The sequence below is a fragment of the Arctopsyche grandis genome, chromosome 8 (assembly GCF_051622035.1).
Source record: "Arctopsyche grandis isolate Sample6627 chromosome 8, ASM5162203v2, whole genome shotgun sequence".
Taxonomy (NCBI): domain Eukaryota; kingdom Metazoa; phylum Arthropoda; class Insecta; order Trichoptera; family Hydropsychidae; genus Arctopsyche; species Arctopsyche grandis.
The window spans coordinates 18,597,428-18,617,982 of NC_135362.1; the positions used below are offsets into that span (position 1 = coordinate 18,597,428).

General features: G+C 31.2%; 1 protein-coding gene across 1 annotated transcript in view; it reads left to right on the top strand.

Annotated features, from left to right (window-relative positions):
• The first annotated feature begins 10,865 nt into the window (after window positions 1-10,865).
• Window positions 10,866-20,555, top strand: part of LOC143915868 (xibalbin-1-like) — a 32,382-nt gene continuing 22,692 nt past the window's right edge. Inside the window, exon 1 of the mRNA XM_077436689.1 lies at window positions 10,866-10,959. Within this exon, the coding sequence (XP_077292815.1) occupies window positions 10,866-10,959 (94 nt within the window). The remainder of the gene's footprint in view (window positions 10,960-20,555) is intronic.

Sequence of the window (20,555 nt, forward strand, 5' to 3'; positions counted from 1 at the left end):
ATTTATTTTTTCAGAATAATATATAATTTGAATGAATAGAGTGCGGTCTATGGTAAAGTAGTACCTGTCTAGCTATGAATTCAAAGTGTACTGTGACAAAAGCCTTGATCGATTTTGGGTTGTTTCGTTGTTTTGATAAAATTATTGATAAAATCGTAATCACATTCGGTTGCAAATATAGATTCATATCTATGGAAAATAAAGTAAAAATTGCGCATTTGTAATGAGGTAGTTCCGCTGAGCTTAATGGTATTTCGCAGTACCCATCTGGTTAGAAAAAATACATGGAGATTTATGGATAAAATAATGCGGAACGGGGATTTAAGTTTAATTTAAATGACAGTTACAATTTTTCATTAATATTCATATGAACCATATGGTAATGTAAGTCTAGAACAAACTTTCTTAGTTTTCCAGTTGAGGGATATATAACCTATACATATTGCTTTATATCCTTTAAGGTCGTCGGTTCCAACCTCTGTATTGTATGGCTAGAAAACAATTCAACTAGTAATCAACTTGCATTAGCCGAGGATTTACCGTTTGCGGCTGCCGAGACTTGGTCTAATTTTGATCTATGACCGACATCTGTATTGTGCAGCCTCGGTTACGCGTATAAAACGTAACGACTTTCAGTAATTTTATAAAGGAAACTGCCCCACGAAAAAAATGAGTTTCCCGTCATCGGCAGCCATTTTCTGCGTGGGTGGCTGTCGGCTAGAAAATTTATCACAACGGAGCGTATGTATAATACGTACGTATGTACGTTCTTTGTACAACTTCATAGGAAAAAAATCATCAATGAATGGTTATATTATACATATATTATACTAGTGGTTTTACCTGACTTCACTCGGTATTTGTAATATAAACCGCTTAAACTTGGCTAATCCAATAATAAATATTAATTAGTTTTTTTTTTTATTATATTTATTTGAATCGAAAAAAAAAATAATGACAGCCAATCAGAAACGAATGTTTTTCTATATATGTACATATAAGGGAATTGGAACTAAAGCAGGAATCCGCACCGGAACTGAAAAAGGAATCCAGATCCGGAACTGAAAAAGAAATAGGGATCCCTAACTGAGACAAAAATCCTGAATCGGAACTGAAAAAGGAACCGAAACTAAAAAGGAATCCGTATCCGAAACTGAAAAAGTAATCGATATCGATATCGTCGTTATAGATTTTTTTTTCGTTAACGTCACTGATTCTACGAACCAAAACTTACATACAAAGTCTTTTTCGAAATTATATATTAGATTATATGTATTACAGCGAGAATTTCGTTAGAAATGCAAGAGTTCCCAGTGACGTCAGGTATGTTGTTGTGGAAGACGAGACATTTTCTTACGAAACTATTTAAATTTTCATTAAAAGTTCACCTCCTCATCTACTGTAGACACAGTCAAGTGACGAGAAGTGACTTTACGACATCTAGAACTTCTTGTTTTAGCGAAAAAAAAAAAAAAAAAAATAATATTCAACCCAGAGGCATTTTTCTTTGAAGGAAATTGGAAAAGTTTCTAAAAGTATACGATATAAATAAGGGATAAGGCGAAAATCGGTCTTTCCCTGAATTCTAGCACATGTTGTTAATCTCAATTATTAAGTAACAAGTATTCGATTTCATTATATACAATGTATGTGCATATATACTACATATGTAATGAATTTACTTTCTTTAAATAATAAACGAATTACAATATATATATGTATATTGTTTATATAAGAAAATTTATTTTTATTAGAAGAATAACAAATCACTGTTTCTTCACATCTGGGAACAGTTGATATGAAAACATAAGGTTAACGATGGGGCTCTGTAAATTAAGGGATATCAAAAAAATAGTAAAAGAAAATTGTCGATAGCATTTTCATAAGATTCAATAAATTCGAGATGTTAATAACTTGAGTTTGTGAGAAATTGATGGGGAGGATACCGATTTATTGAATCCATCACAACAATTATGCTGGAGAAATAAAAAAAAATTCTAATAGTAGACAGTCTATCTATGTTTTAATAACCACAAGATCTTGTCAGAGACATATTCGGCTGGGACATTAACCCAAAACCTATCTACTGGTGTGCAATAGCTCTAATAGTGTAATATCATATGTATACGTACGAGTATCATATATTATATATAACAGCGCTATTCTGTGTGTCTGTGTGTCTGTGTGCGTGTATGTGTGTGTGTCTGTGTGTGTCTGTGTGCGTGCCTGTTTGTATATGTGTGTGTCTGTGTGTGTCTGTGTGTGTCTGTGTGTGTCTGTGTGTGTCTGTGTGTGTCTGTGTGTATGTCTGTGTGCGTGCCTGTGTGTGTCTGTGTGCGATAACGCTCGCCATACTATAATAGTCGTTTTGATTCGACATAATACATAATACACCGGGTTAAATTTTCATGGGGTCTATCACTATATTACAGGTCTGTTACATGTTATAAATTGCTTACGTCACGCCATATAAAAAATACATAACGGTATTTTGATTTAGCGCGGTTTTGAACCATTAAATTAATTATATTTTAAAGGTATTTGAAAAAAATACGAACGCGATGCGGAACGAACACAGAACCGACGCATTTCTTTTAATTTTTTTTACTTAATAACTTAATATTCCATAACCCATGCGATGATATTTCATCGGACACAATACTAGTGTAATATAATAAGAAGTGAGCAAACCGTTTACTCTATTATATAAATTAGTTATATTTGATCTATTTACGGATTCTCAATTTTCGATTCCAAACGAAATTTGAGATGTAGACTTTGTTATCCAACAGCAAACCAATTTGAAAAAAGAAAACAAATGAATAATATTTTCGCGTGCCCTTTATCGGTTGTTTAATATCAAAATACAACGCACCTGAATGGTTTTAATTTTACTATAGCATAATAATATCGGAATATTTGATTACATTTTCTCCCACGGCGAAAAGGTGTTCCATTGATTTCGATATAAAATTATTCATAAATCATAAGTATCTGAGACATTTTGTGTCATGAATGACAATATAATGTACCGTTTGCGCGGAACGAAGTGTTGTAATTCAAGGCGAGTCATAGCCACTTGATTGTCACTCTAGGACTAACTCGTCCAATAAGGGCATGCTTACGTACGAAGGGTGCGTGTTTCAGTGTCACTTAAACTTCACCTTAAATTGGATATATGTTAATTCAAAGAGACGATACTCTACACGATGAACAGTAGACTATATCCGCGTAAAAGTTGTTTATTATAAATAAACTTTGATGTGTACTTTGACGCCTAGTACGCTATGGGAAAGTTCTTGTGAGGTGCTATTACAGATGTTATGCTTAAGCATCGTATCATTAATCGTGAATGTCATCATCTTACCTATAAATACATTATAAGTATATATTAATGTTTCACCATTGTAATATAAAATTAAATGAAATATATATATGTATATATAAATATGTATATATTTTCATACTTTTGAAATATACTTTGAAAATTAAATTCATAAAATGTATTTAACTTCGAGCAAAAAGTACGTCGATAATGTGTATTTAAGATCTTAAAGTAATATTTAGTTCATAAGAATTTTATAACTTTATCGTCTAGCTCTGAGTTTCACCCTCTATTTTCATAATTTATTTAATAAAGTTTTGAGTTCGTTAATGTTTTTTTATCGAATTCATCAGAAATAGATTGATATCACGGAGATGGAATTTAAAATTAAATTCATATCAATATTATAATAATATTTATGAAAATATTTAACGATAACATCTGCTCGGAATTAAGAAACGGGGAAATGGTTTTGAAGAAAAGTTGTTTAGATAAAAGGAGATTTAAGAGATATTTAAATGGCTGTTTTGTACTTGGCGAGTTTTCCATAACGATCAAAAGAATGCGAAATTTCAACTTTGAAAATTGCGCAACACGTTGTTTCACAGTTTGTGTTAAATATTCAGTCATCACCATAAAATTTGCAAGGGTGAAATTTTTTGCCAGCATAATTTTATTCTTGAAATGAGTCAGAATCAAATCAGTTTTCCTAGATCACACAAGCGAAAAGCATTGTCTGAATTGTTTCAATAATTTTTATGTACATGTACTGTCTATGATAGTGATCGAATCTATTAGTAAGTGCACATACATTTTTAAATGGTCCAAAAACGGGGTTACACTTGAGTAGTGACATTCCCTACTGTGCTCCAATTTTGCATTGCAGATAGTCCATTGAAATATAGCGAAATTATTTGCAATCTTTTGACAGCATCATTTTTCTTTTAAAACGCCATGTTTTTTAAAAATGTAGTTACACAAACGAAAGACGAACAAGAATTGAATATATTAGTCTTAATTTATTTGGAATTATGTCCTCTTTAAGAGGGCACCAGCCAATAAAATAAAATTAGAATAATGTTGGTTTTAAATACAAATGTATGTTAAGAGGGCTGGACACCAGTGCCTTGTCCATACAAACGTATTACACTTCTTCCTTCCTCAATTATGGCACTAGAGAAATTATTTTTTAATATGATATGGATATCTACTATTGGCATGCATCTGTGCTTTTATTTTTTTTATTAGTTATTTTTTATAGGAGGTAGGAGCCGCCAAACATCTATAAAATCGCCTCTTTTTTACACCCACGAAATAAGTCCAGCGTGCTTATTTAACGGTCGATTTAAAAAAAAATACGCGTACAGTTGCATAGAAAATATCTTTTTCATACCGATGATGAAATTTTTTTAAAAATTGGTCCAGTTTCGGAGGAGAAAATTGGAGAATACGAAACCTCGATTTTGTCGATTTAAAATACGTATTATCTGGTCGAAGCGCAACTGTCGCATTCACTCAATATATATATTGATATATATATTATCGCATTCACTCAATATATATATCGAAGAAAGGAACAGCAACAAAATTAAGGTTTCGGGTTTACAGCCCTCTTAATGATAAAAATTAAAATAGAAAGCTAGGAACTCTTCCTAAAAAATTCCAAATCTCAGAAATGCAAATAATGTTGCTAACTAAATAATATGTGTCCAACACTGTACATATATACATACATATGTATGTACAGATTTGGAGTAAATATTGTTTGCCTGGAAGACAAAGTTAACATCATTGATTTTGTACAATGTTCATAGTATATAAACTACATATATGTATACATAGTATATCTGTCTGACCGCTTTAATATATTTTAGAATAGGATTCTACAGTATGTACAATATTGTAAACGTTACGTAATTGAAATAACGTACGCATTTTGTAGCAATGTCCATTGTGTCGTGCATTGTTTTTTTTGTTTTGATGATTGTTAGTGGTACTTACAACAAATAATACTCTCGGAAATCGCTAGTTAAATTAGAGTTAAATGCTAAATTTAAATTAAACCTGAAATTGAAAATATTTATTGCAATATTATGAAATTAATATTATATATTCAGCTTATACTTCATCTATGATATACATATATGAGCCACTATATTATATTTGAAACTATGTAGTATAAGTCCACTTTTCTTCATTTCGAGAAATATTTCGCAAAACATTAAATATAATGTTTTCGGTTTAACAATATTTAAAAATACTGGTGGCTTGTAAAGCATTTACTCTGCTTTCTCGAGAATCTGGGCATATCGAATTAAAAGAAGTGATGTCAATTTGAGAATCAAGTTAGAAATAGTGTTTTTGGAACTGAAAATTGGACGCCACTTTCGAATATAACGACTCATATGTTTGTGTGTATTTAAGTTTTTATTATATTTATCTATTGCATTTACGTTTTTTTTTCTCGCGAAAGGATATATTCCTGAAAGTTGGCTCATAAATCTAAATTGCGCAGGAAAGTTTTACCACTTTGCAGCATATGCACGTTTTTTCTAGTTTAAAATAGAACATAATTGAATACGTGCCATTTTTCCTACATGTACATACGTACATTTTTTATTATTATTCAAATTAAAAACTAGTGAAAAATTCACTTTTGTACAAAGAATAAATTTTAAAATAAAACATTTGAATATTGAAAATAATTGAATTTTTTTGTAAACTAAAAATAAACTGAATATTGTTTGTACAAAAAAGGCATATGGAGGCCATAGCATTTTCATCCGCTGTTTTTGAATGTAAGTACGCCTTTCCTTGAGGAAAATACCAGAGCTATGTATGTACATATGTGTTATCTTACAAAGATTAATTTACTTCATCGTCTTACGTCTGTCGTTCATTTTCTATGTGAACATAACATGAAATTACTAACAGTATTGTTTATTACCGCTGTATCGAGATATAACACATTTTCACATTTAAATAAAACTTTAGTCACTAATATCTATCCCCACGATTAAATACACGTAGTTCAATTATTGCTACGCGAATGATAGTTTTAAGTGCAACATTTTTTGCGTTGTTACTATCACTAATATGAACCCTCACGAATAAATGTACATGTAAATTTGTATTGTGTACATTGGGCCGGAGCGAAAGATGCGAATTTGGGATTTCTCACGATGGACTTAGTTAAAAACTTATGAATGAAACGTTAAATAAACAGTTTCATCGATATAAAAAACGTTCCCAAACGTGCCCTTCAAACAAAAATGGCGAAAAAGTGAGTTTTTTTTAAGAATAGTTAATTTAATTGGCTTAATTATTTTATATTCATATTTGTATATATACCAGGAAAGCCTAATAGGTTGCCCCAATGCGCTCTCCTGGCCAATTAAAAACATCGATAGACAGTTACTTATATTTGTACAGTATCATATCAGAGACATCTATGGAAAAATTCGATAATACTTATATTTCGATAAATAAATTTTCATAATGGATAGCACATTTATAATGTCAGTAAATTCAAGATGCTATAAACTCTAATTTGCGAGAGACATGAAAGTTTATTGCCGATTTGGTGAAACGGTTCCAATGATATCAGAAAAATTGTCAAATTCTGAGAGGAAACGATCGACCTGGAGGCACATACGTATATTCACGGTCTAACCAGCAACACCAAGCCAGGGAAATAGTCCATGACCACTCAGTTGAAAGCATTACACGCTAACCACTGAGCTATGTTACTCGTTGATTGTGATTACTTTTGAGAGATTATTGAGAATTCAAATTCGCCGTTTTGCCAGAAACCTCATAACAATCGCTCCACGCTCCCAACCGCCATTTATATAGGGAAAGCGATTTTTTTTTTTAGAAAATTTTCATGATTTCGTTGCTATTTTGATTTGAAAAGCTGTTGACCTTTCTTGAGTACATATATTTCTTTTAAATACAATAAAACTGCTGATAAAAGGTGAGAATTTTATGAAATATAAGCAGACCAAATGTCATATTTCACACTCTCAATACGATGCAAGTTTTCCACTTACTCCAATATGGGAAATTCAAATTTTGCATTTTTTACTCCGGTTATTTATATTTTCGTACATATTTTCGTTTTTATTTTTATTTACATATGTATATGTAGATATAAATATACCAGAAAAGAATAATAGGCAAACCCAAATGCGACTTTATAGCCAATTAGAAACATTGCAACATTTTTTATTACATAAATCGCTGAATTTTGAAACGCTGAAAAAGAACACAAAATTAACTATTAATTAATTAGTGAATTAATAGTTCATTTTAATCCATAGAGACGTCAATGGATTTAAACTTGTACATACATTTTTACATATTGTAAATAAATTAAATTCAGATATTGGTGACATAGTGGGTAGGAACGTTTTTGCCAATACGATGGAGGAACCGTTTGAACAATGAAATTCTGACCAGCAGCATTAAAGATTAGCACGGGATCGAAACCGGTAACCTCTCGGTGCAAAAAGATAAACGCAATCACCGGGCCATACTGCTAGCTATGTATATGTACATATGTAAACACGCAGTTAAAACAAATAAATATTATAAATGAAATATTGAAAAACACAGTGTTATTTAACAATATCAGTTGATAAAGTTGTGCACACTATTTTGACGTTAGGTGTTTTTCCTTGTTTCCATTCTCTACCGTGCAGTATTCCTAGAAAACCGTTGTATTTTCAACGTACAGAGTTGAACGCACCGCGGATTGTCTTAGCTAGAAAGCTAGAAAGGACGCGCGTTTTTGCACGTGAGCACGTGCAATTCTCGAGATGCAGTCTTGAGGGGTGGTGGGTGGTCTGGGTGGGTGGTCCATCGTGATGCAACTGTGAGGTGGGTGCGCAGGCGCGTCATCAACCCCCCCATTTGGGGGTATAAAGCTTGGGACGCGGACTCCGGCTTCGCATCCGACACCGAACGCGGAGCAGAACGCGCGCACACGAAAACAACCCCCTCATAAAACACCCCCATTCAAGTATACACCCACATACAAGGGAGGGGGAGGTTAGTCTCTATTGTTGAAAGCGCACGAACGCGCCCAACTCCTTTTTGAATTTTTTATTTGACATTTATTTAGAGGTTTTCGTTTGATTCGTGCTCGTTTTCGGCGCTTTTTCGAAGATCGACCTTTTTATACGTCTGAGAAAGTTTGCCAGCTCACGTTTCCGGTTGATAAGAGGCGTCTTTTATTGTGAGGTGAGTTTTATGCACACGTTTCTCTATTTATATACACATGTACGAATGTACACATGTACATATGTATATATGTACATGCAATCGTCCATATTGTACGCTTGAATGTTATACACTCACTATTCATACGATGAACCTTTCATAAAAAATGTCACAGATACTCCATTAACATACCATTTACAATATTTTTGAATAGGAATGAAATTATATTAAAATTTAATTTAATTTTGATATTTCGACAATCTTTCTGTCATTTTGTAAATAACTTTTCAAGAAAATTTTAAATTTCAAAGCTGAAAAGGAGGATTCGGGTTATGTAACTTGCTTTACATTTATATTTCAATTAACGCATAAACATTGAACGCTATATTATCTTTCAATCTGTAGCCAAAATAGTACAATATTACATTTCAAAATATTTATTCAACGAATTAAATACTACAGTATTAATATGCTGTGATTCGCTTTTCCCCAAAATACACATTTTCATATGTGCCTAGGCACGGGTAAGCATTTATACCTATATAAAAAGAAATCTTTTTAGCTATTCGTTAACAATATTTTTTTTATATTCTCGTCATCTCACGAACAATATTACTTTTATGCTCGTGAGAAAAATGGGTATATGGGCACATTTTCGTTAATGTATTTCTTTTTCGAGGCAAAATAATAGTAAAAAATGTTATTTATGTGGCAGAATACGAGCATATGCGAGTGTAATGTTTAAAGTTTTGCGATCCCTGATTAGCATTAAATTTACATAGAAAATAAGACATGAATATGGTAATCGACGATGAAATTTCAAAGAGTGAACTTCCAGTTATAAAAAAAAAACATTTTTTAAGGAGTGGCTTTATTATTTTGATTGACTTGATAATTCCATTTCGTTAAAAGTGTTTCTTTCATGAGAATTTGCTAAATAAGATTATATCGTATGGTTTCACGAATATAAATTACAAATAGTTTTAATAGTTTATATTTGAAAAATTTGCTATTCAATTGAATGACTTCTAAGATTGATTAAAAATTTACATTGAAATGAAATATAGGGGATTTAAATAATTACATTATATATTAAATGGAAAGTGACCATAAGTTTTCGAGTAAATAATTACTCGATATTAGATATCTTTGAGTGGAAAGAAAGAAAATTTTCAATTATGAAATTCAATAGGATATTTGCTATTGGGTTTATCTAATACATAAAATATGTTAAATATATATTATAATTATCAAATTACGTGACAAAAATATCAATTGATATACGTACTTGCTCTTCCCTCTTTTCATTGTGATAATATTATATTTGATAATGAATTTTTTTATGCTTAAATTCACACATGTACCTATACATACATACATGTACCTATTTATTATTATTATTACATGTTTTCTACAGTAAGAGTCTACAGAATATGGTTTCATATTTAAATTCCTTATCATTTAGTTGTCTCGTATCATTATATATTTTTCAGCATTTAACAGAATCCCAATGAAACCAATTGATCCATGCTCAAATTCGTTTAATGTAAAGATGAATTATTAGTAGTTATCAAGAAAACAACTCATACTAATACTAATTACATAGTCAGCAAAATAATTTTACAAAACGCAAAGAATCTATTTGGTTTATTATCAATAAGACGGAAAATAACTATCTAATTTCATATTATACTCGTATCAAACCTGTATTTGGAATTAACAGGTGGAAAAAGAGTACATTTACCGAGGTTGACAATCCTCTTGTAACATGCTGATAGTCTGGTGATGGTAACTTTTCTGATTATTTCCTATGAATATTATATATATTAACTACGAAAACTACCGTGTAAAATAAAGCTTTCAAAAAAATCAGTCCATGTATAGTCGATGCGATCATCATTCGTTATCCTAATAGAATACGTATTCTGCTCTTGACGTTGAATTTTTTTTGGTAAAAAATTGTAGAAGTTTTAGTTGTTTTAAAAATAAAATAAGTGTAGTAGCAGACAAGATAAATTGTTTTAATTTTTTCAAAGGCAAACCTTGGAAAGGATTGTTCTAGATACTCCGTCTGCCGATAGGGAACCATGATAAACGCCCGTTATTTGTAACTCTTGCGCCACTTTTATTACAAAATATCGCCTCAAATGTGTATCGCCTCGCCTCGCCTCGTATCAATTCGCCTGTTGTTGCATTGATCATATAAATAAACTACACGTTGAAAATTACTCGGTGGAAATATCTACAATTAACAGTCATTTTTAATTATGTTTGCAGCTATCGTTCGATTGAAGCGGACATCGGCGAAGAAACCAGCATGAAGGGCGGTTGGATAGTGATTTTGCTGTGCGCTCTACTCACCCTGGTCCAGTATATACCGATAGCCAAAGCTGGACCTTATCTCGAGGAAGGTATGTAATTAAATTTTTTGACTCAAAAATTAAAATGTCACGTGTTTCGTGGGGTATTGCGCAGAAAAGCTTAACTTTCGGAAGGGAGGAAAACCGTCTGAAAATTTAACCTATTTTCCGCAAGAGTTAATCTGTTGAAAGCGTAGTGGCACTTTAATTCCTTAGCACAATCGGGGGGTAAAGCGGTAAGCCTATCTAAAAACATCTCTGATTTTATAAGGTCGGTCGCGGTCGTGTAATTTTGTATAAAAGGGGTTTATATTGTTATGGGCGCCCGCATGTTTCAAGAACATACTATGCAATACCTACTAATATTAAATTTTCAAATATTACATACATATATAGTTTAGTTTTTGAATCAATTTGTACCTTTTGTGGGGTAATACAGTTATTAGAAGTTGGAAACTTTGAAAGAGCAGCAAATTGGTGGGAGTAAATAAAAGTTAATAAATATTTCAAAAGACGAAGGGTTGGATAATAAACTTTCGGTCGAAAGTTTCGACGGTGGAAATCTCGAAATTATTCGCACTTTCAATGTTGTGCAAGAGTTTTATAATAAATTTAATTACGATCTGTTTATTAGTTCGAAGATTTGCGCCAAGTAAAATTGAAAGTCAATATTGGTCGAACAAATTTGTTCGTCGTAAAACGGAAATGATTATACCGTTCAGTAAAATGTTGTTTTTGACTTATATAACAGCATCTGTGTGTAATAAATGTTATATAAATCGTAAAATAACAGAGAAACCTCATTTTAAATCTAAAGAATTTAATAATTGCAAAAGTTTGGAAGCAAAATTGACACAATTATATAAAAGTATATACATTCATGTAATTAATATTCTACCTTTTATTAATTATGAGTCATTAACATATTACATTATATGTATACATATTATATGTACATACATACATATATGTATGTATGTATGTAGTTGGTTGATTGAAGTTCGTCAGTCAGAGGGCAGACGTCTTCATTCGATCAATTGTATTTTTATGGATTCGCAACCGGTTTATTTAATTAGAGTTTATCCTTCTACGGATGTACGACCGATCATCACGTTTTAATCACACTGCATAATTATACGTACATACATACATAAATTTGTACGCACATATGTATATTAAAATGGATCGAAGTGTGCGATTCGAGAAAATATATTAGTTTTAGCGTCCGTACGTAAATGTTTATCCGTCAGTCATTGGAAGCGACGTTATGTACGTGGAAAAGGCCACCCTCGAGGGATGACAAAGGGCTGGTCCTGGAGGAATGGAAACGCCATCAGACCTCGACGGATGGCTTTTCGGTAAGTTTGCTTAGCAATCGAGTGATATGGCCGCGGGCGTATGTCCATTATCTAAAAGGTAATAAAATACACTCTTGCCATCACCGGAAAATAAAATTTTAATGCTTTTTCATCTCTTAGAATTTTAGTACTTTTAGAAAATACAGCGAACGCGGCTAAAGCTAGTGAAATTCATCGTTGCGTGAATGTCTCGGATGGAAATTCTCAAATTTTCCAGCTCTCATCATTTAAATAAATCGATTTTCGTTTTTGTTTTTACGCCACGAAACTCGCTGTGAAGTCCGAGCACGAACAAAACTTTCTATTTCATATAAAATATGGAAATGGAAAAAAGGGATTAAGATTCGTATTTTGTAAATCTAAAGTCTCATTTATCATATAAAAAATAGGCTAAGTACATATATACATATTTAGAAAAAAATTGTTTACATAAAAATATAGCTTATCAATCGATAAAATGTGATGAAGACTTATTTTGTGGATAAAAAATGATTAATGCAAATAATTAAATCGAAGAAATGTTTATCATCATAATGAATAGCAAATATTACAAGACATTTATTGTAATATTTTTATAGATGATTCACGCTTAGGATACATATTTTATTAGTATAACTGTAGTATTTTTTTTATTTTAACTAAAAAATAGGCATTCTTTGAAGGTTTTTACGGGTTTGAGAGTTTGAAAGCCACCGCTTTAGGGTTTTTCTTAATTAAACAAAAGTTAATTAAAGGCGACGAAAATAAAAGGAGCTGTCGTTTTATAATAATATTATATACATATACTGTGTAGATCATGTAAATATAATATATCCTAAAATCTTCTTTTTAGAATTTCAAAAGCGAAGCTCTAAACACACTATTATGTGTTTGGAGCTTCGATGAAAAATCGTTTTTGGTTATTTACATACCTATACAGTTTTTGCGACGTTCTGTGCTAGTATGAATTTATACGTGTACTTAATATTTGAGGTCAAAGTCTAATAATATTTTAGTAATCCATTAAAATATATTAAGAATAAAGATAACAGACAGTCGAGGCTACGCGAATATAAAGAAAAAATAAATTATAAAATGATATTGAATTTGCATAGGCGACGAGAGATTTCATATATTTTTTTATTATTTTATTGCTTAAAGAAAAAAAACATTTTAGCTTTTCAAATTCAGTTTTAAAACTTAATTACAATTCAACGCTCCATTTAAATTAGTATATAAAATTGATTGCAATTCCATAAATGGTACGTCGAAATCGACTATTTCCGGCGAATCTAAATTTAGGAATATTATTATAAAATTTCATCTTTCGGAAACCGTGTCACTTAAGGTTTATTTATGGAACCGTGATATTATGTACAAGTTAAAAGCAGCCGATTTGGTTAGACACATCACATTTAAAAATAGAACCAGTATAAAGTTAATGTGAATAATTGAAGAGTTTTCCCAGTTTTATTTTATATACCCTCATATGAGCATATGTACATACATATATGTAGTATTTCTTGAACGATGTATATGTATGGATTCATATCTCTGAGGGTTGAAAGTTTTTAAAAGAATTTCAACCCGTATTACAACTCTGCGAGTGTAAAATCGAGATTTTATACTTTGAAACTGAATGTTTGTAGTATGTATGTACATATGTATAGAATTATTCAAAACTAATTTGATGAAAGTTGTTCTTAAGGTTTATGCAGATTTCAAATAGAAAAAAAATCTAGTAACAAAGTAAATTTTTTTTTGATCAGACTTGGCCTCAATAAGTGAACCAATTTCGATATATAAAAATAAGAAATTCACAGTAGAAATTGTTTTTACACGAATGCTGGAAAAGAAAACAGCGATTACTTCAATATTAAATTCCAGCACGAATTTCAACAGAAAAGGGAAAACGCCAAATTGATTTAAGGAGGGTTTTGTCCCTCAGAACTAGTTCGTAGATCACGTATAACCGTCAGTGAAGTGGAGTTAGTTAAACTAAAAATATCCACAAACCACACACGCTGACCAACAATATATCGATGTATGTTCATACATATGTATGTAGGCTTATTGAGTTCCTTGCGAGCTTATTTTTTTCATTCCCCCTTTCGTACCGGAAATTCGAAGCTTTTCACCTACATATGTATGTATTTGACCGCTGATGTATACATGCGGTCAGTCACGGAATTGAAACGTCTATCTGCAGACACATCGGTTCTGAATTTTGTGAGAGAAAAAAAAACACAATAATGACTAAAATAATCCGTTGTACTCTTATCGATCACGAGAACTCATATAAAAATCTACAGGTGGATTATGTAAATACATACATATATCATATTTTTGAAATGTATGTGTAATTAGGATTTGAATGATTTATTATTAACCAGCGGCATGGACTAGAGGTTAGCATATAATATTTTCGAACAAAGTGATCACTGCTTGTTGCCGGCCAGACCTTCGATACGTGACTCAAGGTCGATTTATCTGATGCCAATTTATCTGATTTTCATTGAAACGGTTCCTAAGAATTGGCATCTCTCTCTCGCAAAATTCGAGCTATTCAGCATATCGATATTTCGTTGATTTGTATAAATGCTGCAAATTTATTTATATATTTCTCTGTGTATATATGTTGATCGTAAAATATAATGCTTACAATGTTTAACCATAGATTTCGTGTTTAATGTAAAATATATAATAATTAAGTTATTATAATTAATATTTCTTGATCTGTATAGTACACCCGTCGCATTGGAGTGATCTGTAAGACAAGTGAGCATGATTGATTGAATAATAAAAAAAATAAAAATAAACTTGACGTGGCGATATCGCTTTGTGCGGAATAATCACCGAACCTATGTAAGTATCCATATACATATGTATGAACACGAAGTTGTCATTTTATTACCGGTCAAAGGTTTAAATTTGGAATGATATCGAAAGGAATTGATTTTATCGGTGCTATCGAATGTCATCGCTGGCGTTAAAAATAAGATGAATACATAAAATCCAGATCGACTTTCTCTACGTAGTTAAAATTTGATCTGATTGATATAACCAAAATTCATCTTATCCGCTCCAAATAAATGATCAGCTATTGAAAAAAACTAATTCTTAGTAAATTGTATAAATTTTGTATGCGTATATTTATTTTGTATATTTTAAAGTGACTTTTAAAGAAATATATATGTATGTATGTACGTGTTTGCGTGAAGTTTTTGAAAGAAATGTATTACGTAGTGTTTTCTCACGTTTTACTTTTTTATTCCGTCGCTATTTTCCGGAGAGCAATCTAAATGTAAATACTTAAAATACAATTAGTTTCAGGCAATACTTTGTTGCAGCGTGGGCGAAAGGGGTGTGCAAGTGGATGTCCCGCAACTCCCCACAAATGATCCAAATTACGAGTCTGTTTTGAGAATGATCCTTATTTATAGCCCGCATATTCCCGAGGCTGCATATTATTTTTACGATGTCTCCGTCCGGATTCGCATTACGCGCTTGTAGCAGCGGTAGTCCCGCGAGTAATCCTACGGGATACAGTTACCGACACGGGTCCATTCATATGCGTGGATATCCAGTACGTTAACCAATTTGTGTGTGTGTGCTGAGATATTTTTGTGAAGCAAATATAGATTTTCATGTAAGCGCTGGTCTTTGCCGTGCGAAGGCTAAGGAAAAGTTATGAAAGACAAAGTGGAAGTTGCGGCTCCAGTGTAAATATGTATGTCGTAAAATACACGCCTTAGTTTTATGGACGCAGAAGATGAAATTAATATTAAAATTAAGCAGTATTTTGCTGGGAAATTTATGTTTTTTTTTCTACTTTAATGTTATGAATTTGTGCTTAATTACAATTTTTTCGTTTGTGCAAAGAATATTATTCAACATAAAGTTAAAGGAACGCTTTTTAGAAATCGAAAAATACATGTAGGCATCTCGAAAATGTGTGTTAACTCCGTAATGACTTCAAAAGAAAATTACTTATAAATTCAAGGAAATTCTATTTAATTTTCATTTTCTTCATCGTTATCTTTCATATTATTATAACTACAGGTAGGATAGTCACAGTGCTATCCATTGTTCGGCAAACCTTTAACAATGCATTTACAACCCTTGAACAATACACGGCCCCCTCAGGCTCCGGTGACTAATTATAACTATGCAATTAAATTTGAAAATTTATACAATACTTTTATATTCTTAACATTTTCTATGTTCCTAGTACCTATATAAAATATAGTTTTCATGATTGGTTAGTTTCATTCTTAAATAAGTGGTGTGTTCTAGTCTGAACGCAGGGGTTTTTAATTTCTTTTACAACTAAATTTTTTCTATTTTATAAATCCGTGTGTAATTAGTAGATACATTTGTGTAGTAGGCTTTTTATAAACGGTTCATCAGAATGGCTCAATTTTTTGTGTCTGAAGTTGAAGTTTGTCTGACTTCTATAATATTTAACCGTATAATGGTAGGTGTGTATTTCTATATATGTATTTACATATATGGTTATTATAACTATTTGAAGAAATTTAAAGAAATTATTTAACCTATAATATGTAATACCCAAAGATACACAAGCACATGAAAACAATAATCTGAAAAACAGACACATTATAATATACTATAGGTACATATGTAGTTAAATAATTAAATTTTATATACATATGTTCTGACATGATTCAACTTTGTATAATATTACGTTTGTTGGCTTTTAAATATGTAGTTACGTTCATACATATGTACGTCTGTATTTAAGCTCCACGAAGCGGATCTGGTGATATTCGTTTTTTCGTTTGCTTTTCTATTTAGGTTGTATCCGTTATTATCTTGCATTTGCGACAACGGAAAACTGTTGTAATATGATGTTTGTTATGAAAAAATGACTAGAAATATCTATACATTTAATTTTTTAAATAAATAAATACATGCATATTATACGTATAATATTTATGAAGCGATTAATGTCAGTTTTCAAGTTAATTTAAATATATGGTGCCTTCATCGGATAAAAAAAATTCTAGATATATGTATGTAAACTATTCTTAAGTTTACATACATATATGAAACTGGATTTTAGTTAATTACGACGGATCACACATATATGGATATTACTTGAAAAGTTTTAAAACAGTTTGGGGTGTCGCAATAACCAATGGTGAATTTCGAGATGACATCTAAAAACGGTTTTACGTCATATCCTGCCTCACTGTATAAATAAAGTTCAATTGACGTCTCGAGTAGCGTTACTATATATATGAACATACATACATACATTTTCTTAGGTTTGACTCATTCTATGGGAAAAACTGAAAGGGCTGTCGGACACAGAACAGACCCGGTCCTTTCGCTATGAATAAACACTTGCGGGTTGTCGCAAAGGAGTAGTTAAATGCTGAAGCTCTAAACAGGGAAAGTGTGATCACACAAAAATATTTCCTAAAAAGCATTTTTAAAACTGATTTACTCATATTTTCCACGCGGAGAGTTTTCGAAAAAGGTGAATGAAAGTAAATTGAAATGAAAAAACACTAAAAATATCAGTCGATACTTTATTATGACGCTAACAAAAATGTAATATAACCCCGACTTGATGCTATTAGAATTTTAATAAAAATATTTTAATGATAGCTCCTTCTACTTGCAATTATTAATTAAGTCTGACCTAGTGCATAATAAAGTTACAAGTCCCTCAAATAAATACAAAATGGAGATTGTGTTGTATTTGATTGGATTTGATTGGACTGTATTTGGCCCCCAAGTCAAGAAATTTGGAGCTTTTTGCTAGTAAATTGATTTATGAAATTATCATCACTTGTCAACTGGTTTTGTGGGGGGTTTGAATTTACCGTATTTTGGCTACGAATATTTTAAATCTAAGAATGTCGTAATTTAGAAACAAAGCAATTTGGTTAGTTTAATTTCATATGATGTAAAATTATCGCCGCATTGAAGTAATGTTGCTTTACGTCAATGCAATTTATCTTTTCATTCGATTAATATGAAGAAAAGTCTTGATATTTTTATTTTTAGTAAACATGTATGTAATATTTTAGATTTGTAAAAATTATCAAATTGTTTTAAATATCAAATTGCAAAGTCAAAAATGGTTCAAATTCAAAGTAATACCTCGCATAATATAATGCCTTACAATGAAAATGAAATACAACGTAAATTTTGAAAACTTTGGCCTACATTTTGCAAATTTTCGCTTTGTATTCATACGAAAAGAGCTTCTAAATTACGAACGCTGAACGTTACGCAGCATACCAATAAATGAAATCAGAATTGATTGAAGGGAATGGATGTAACTACATGCATACATATACATATGTACATACCTTCCCATATTGTATTGTACATACATCAGCGTTTGCATACAAAATTACATATATGTATGTACAGGCAACCAATATTGTTTTATTCTAACGCCTACTCTTATTACGACACGAATGATTGATGTGCATCGAATAGCATTTTTAGGCAATTTGCACGACAAATATGTAAATGTCGACAAAAGTTAGAACTAATTGCCGGCCATAAATATGGGCTTGGCTCTCTACGGTGGTGAGCAAACATCACTCAATTATAAAAAGAAAATGGATGAACTGTACCTATATGTACATTCATAAGCGTGTACTTGTGTGATATCTAAAATCTACATACAGTTGTATAGGTATATTTAATTTACGTATCATTCCGTTTGCGAAATGAATGCACAAATGCTCACGCGGCACGCCCATATAACATTATCAGAAAAATTTACATTAAAATCGACGAATATCTCCATTTTCTTTTTCACAATTTAAAAATTTAACACTAATTTCCCGTCTTTCGTTTTGTGACTTTTTTACGCGAATCCTTATCACTCGAAAAGTTAATTTGTCTGGTTGGCATGGTGGCTTTCGAGCGACACATAACGCTCCGTAAAAATTTTCTCACTCTTAGTAGAGGAGTGGAAAGAACCATGAAACTTGCCAGAGTGATCTTCATTCTGAGGGTGATAAAATGGGTTTAATAAAAACATGGAAAAAGTATTTTCATGGGCAATTCAATGTTATACACTGCAACTCTTGAAAGCTAGATTTTATTGAATATAAAAATGAATTAGATTCAAATATATAAATTGACAATTGAATAATTTTATATAAAACGATTGAATTTAATTAATTTCGAATTGTGAATCAATGTGGTAGAACAATTGGAATTTAAATATTAACGAATTTCAGTAAATTTGAATTGATTTTATTCGAAATTCTCTCTTTAACTACGAACATTGCTTTATACAAGAACGAACAGATTCCAATATGAAACTTCTCAAAAGTTGTTGTCAGGAACCGTTTACGAATTATTCAATAAAATTAGATATTGAAGGCTCGCGCCTTCAATATCTAATTTTTTCTCTTCTGTCAAATTAAAATTTACACCTTGTCAGGATTGTGATTTAAAAGTTTATGATTATTATGCTATATAAAAACAATGTTGTCACAAATAGATACAATGTATAATTTTATCATCTTTTGATCGACATACATATATTGTATAATGTGTAACATAAAGGTTACACTTTTAAAAATGTAATTCCGTTAAAAAAATGCTTTTTGGTATGAAAAATATCTGAAAGGATTAACGCTATTTCTGAAACTGGTGGTTGGTTATTTTATCCATTCGAAGGCACATTATCTCTGTAATAACTATTCAGACCTGGCCCAATTGTTTCGTTTATGTGCTTTTTACTCTGCTTACGGTCTTACGCTATGCGATATGTCGACCCGAAATGTTGTTTACACCTGAAACGTTTGTGGATAATAAAGTTTAGTGCTCGGTATAAAGTTACTAATTAAAATTCCCGCCAATTCATTATAAACAGCACCTATAATTCTTTCACCCGTATAAATATACCATATATATATATATATATATATATATATATATATATATATATATATATATATATATATATATATATATATATATATATATATATATATATAATTTATGTATACATATGTACATATATATTAAAACGCATACATTCCATTTGGATATATCGCGTATTACATATGTACATACATACATTCACAGTTATGAGACTTCACAGAGTACGCGGTTTTTATTGTTGAAAAGTATTCTTAAGATTCGATTCTGCGAGATTTGTAAGCGACCCTCATATTTGACAGGAGAAAACCGCTTTTACGTCTGACACCTGTCTCCGTCTCAGAAAAAATCCGATACTAAAACCATTCATTTTTATTTTCGCACGTGTCTGAAAACAAATGATGTTTGCGGTTTCAACATCTTAAA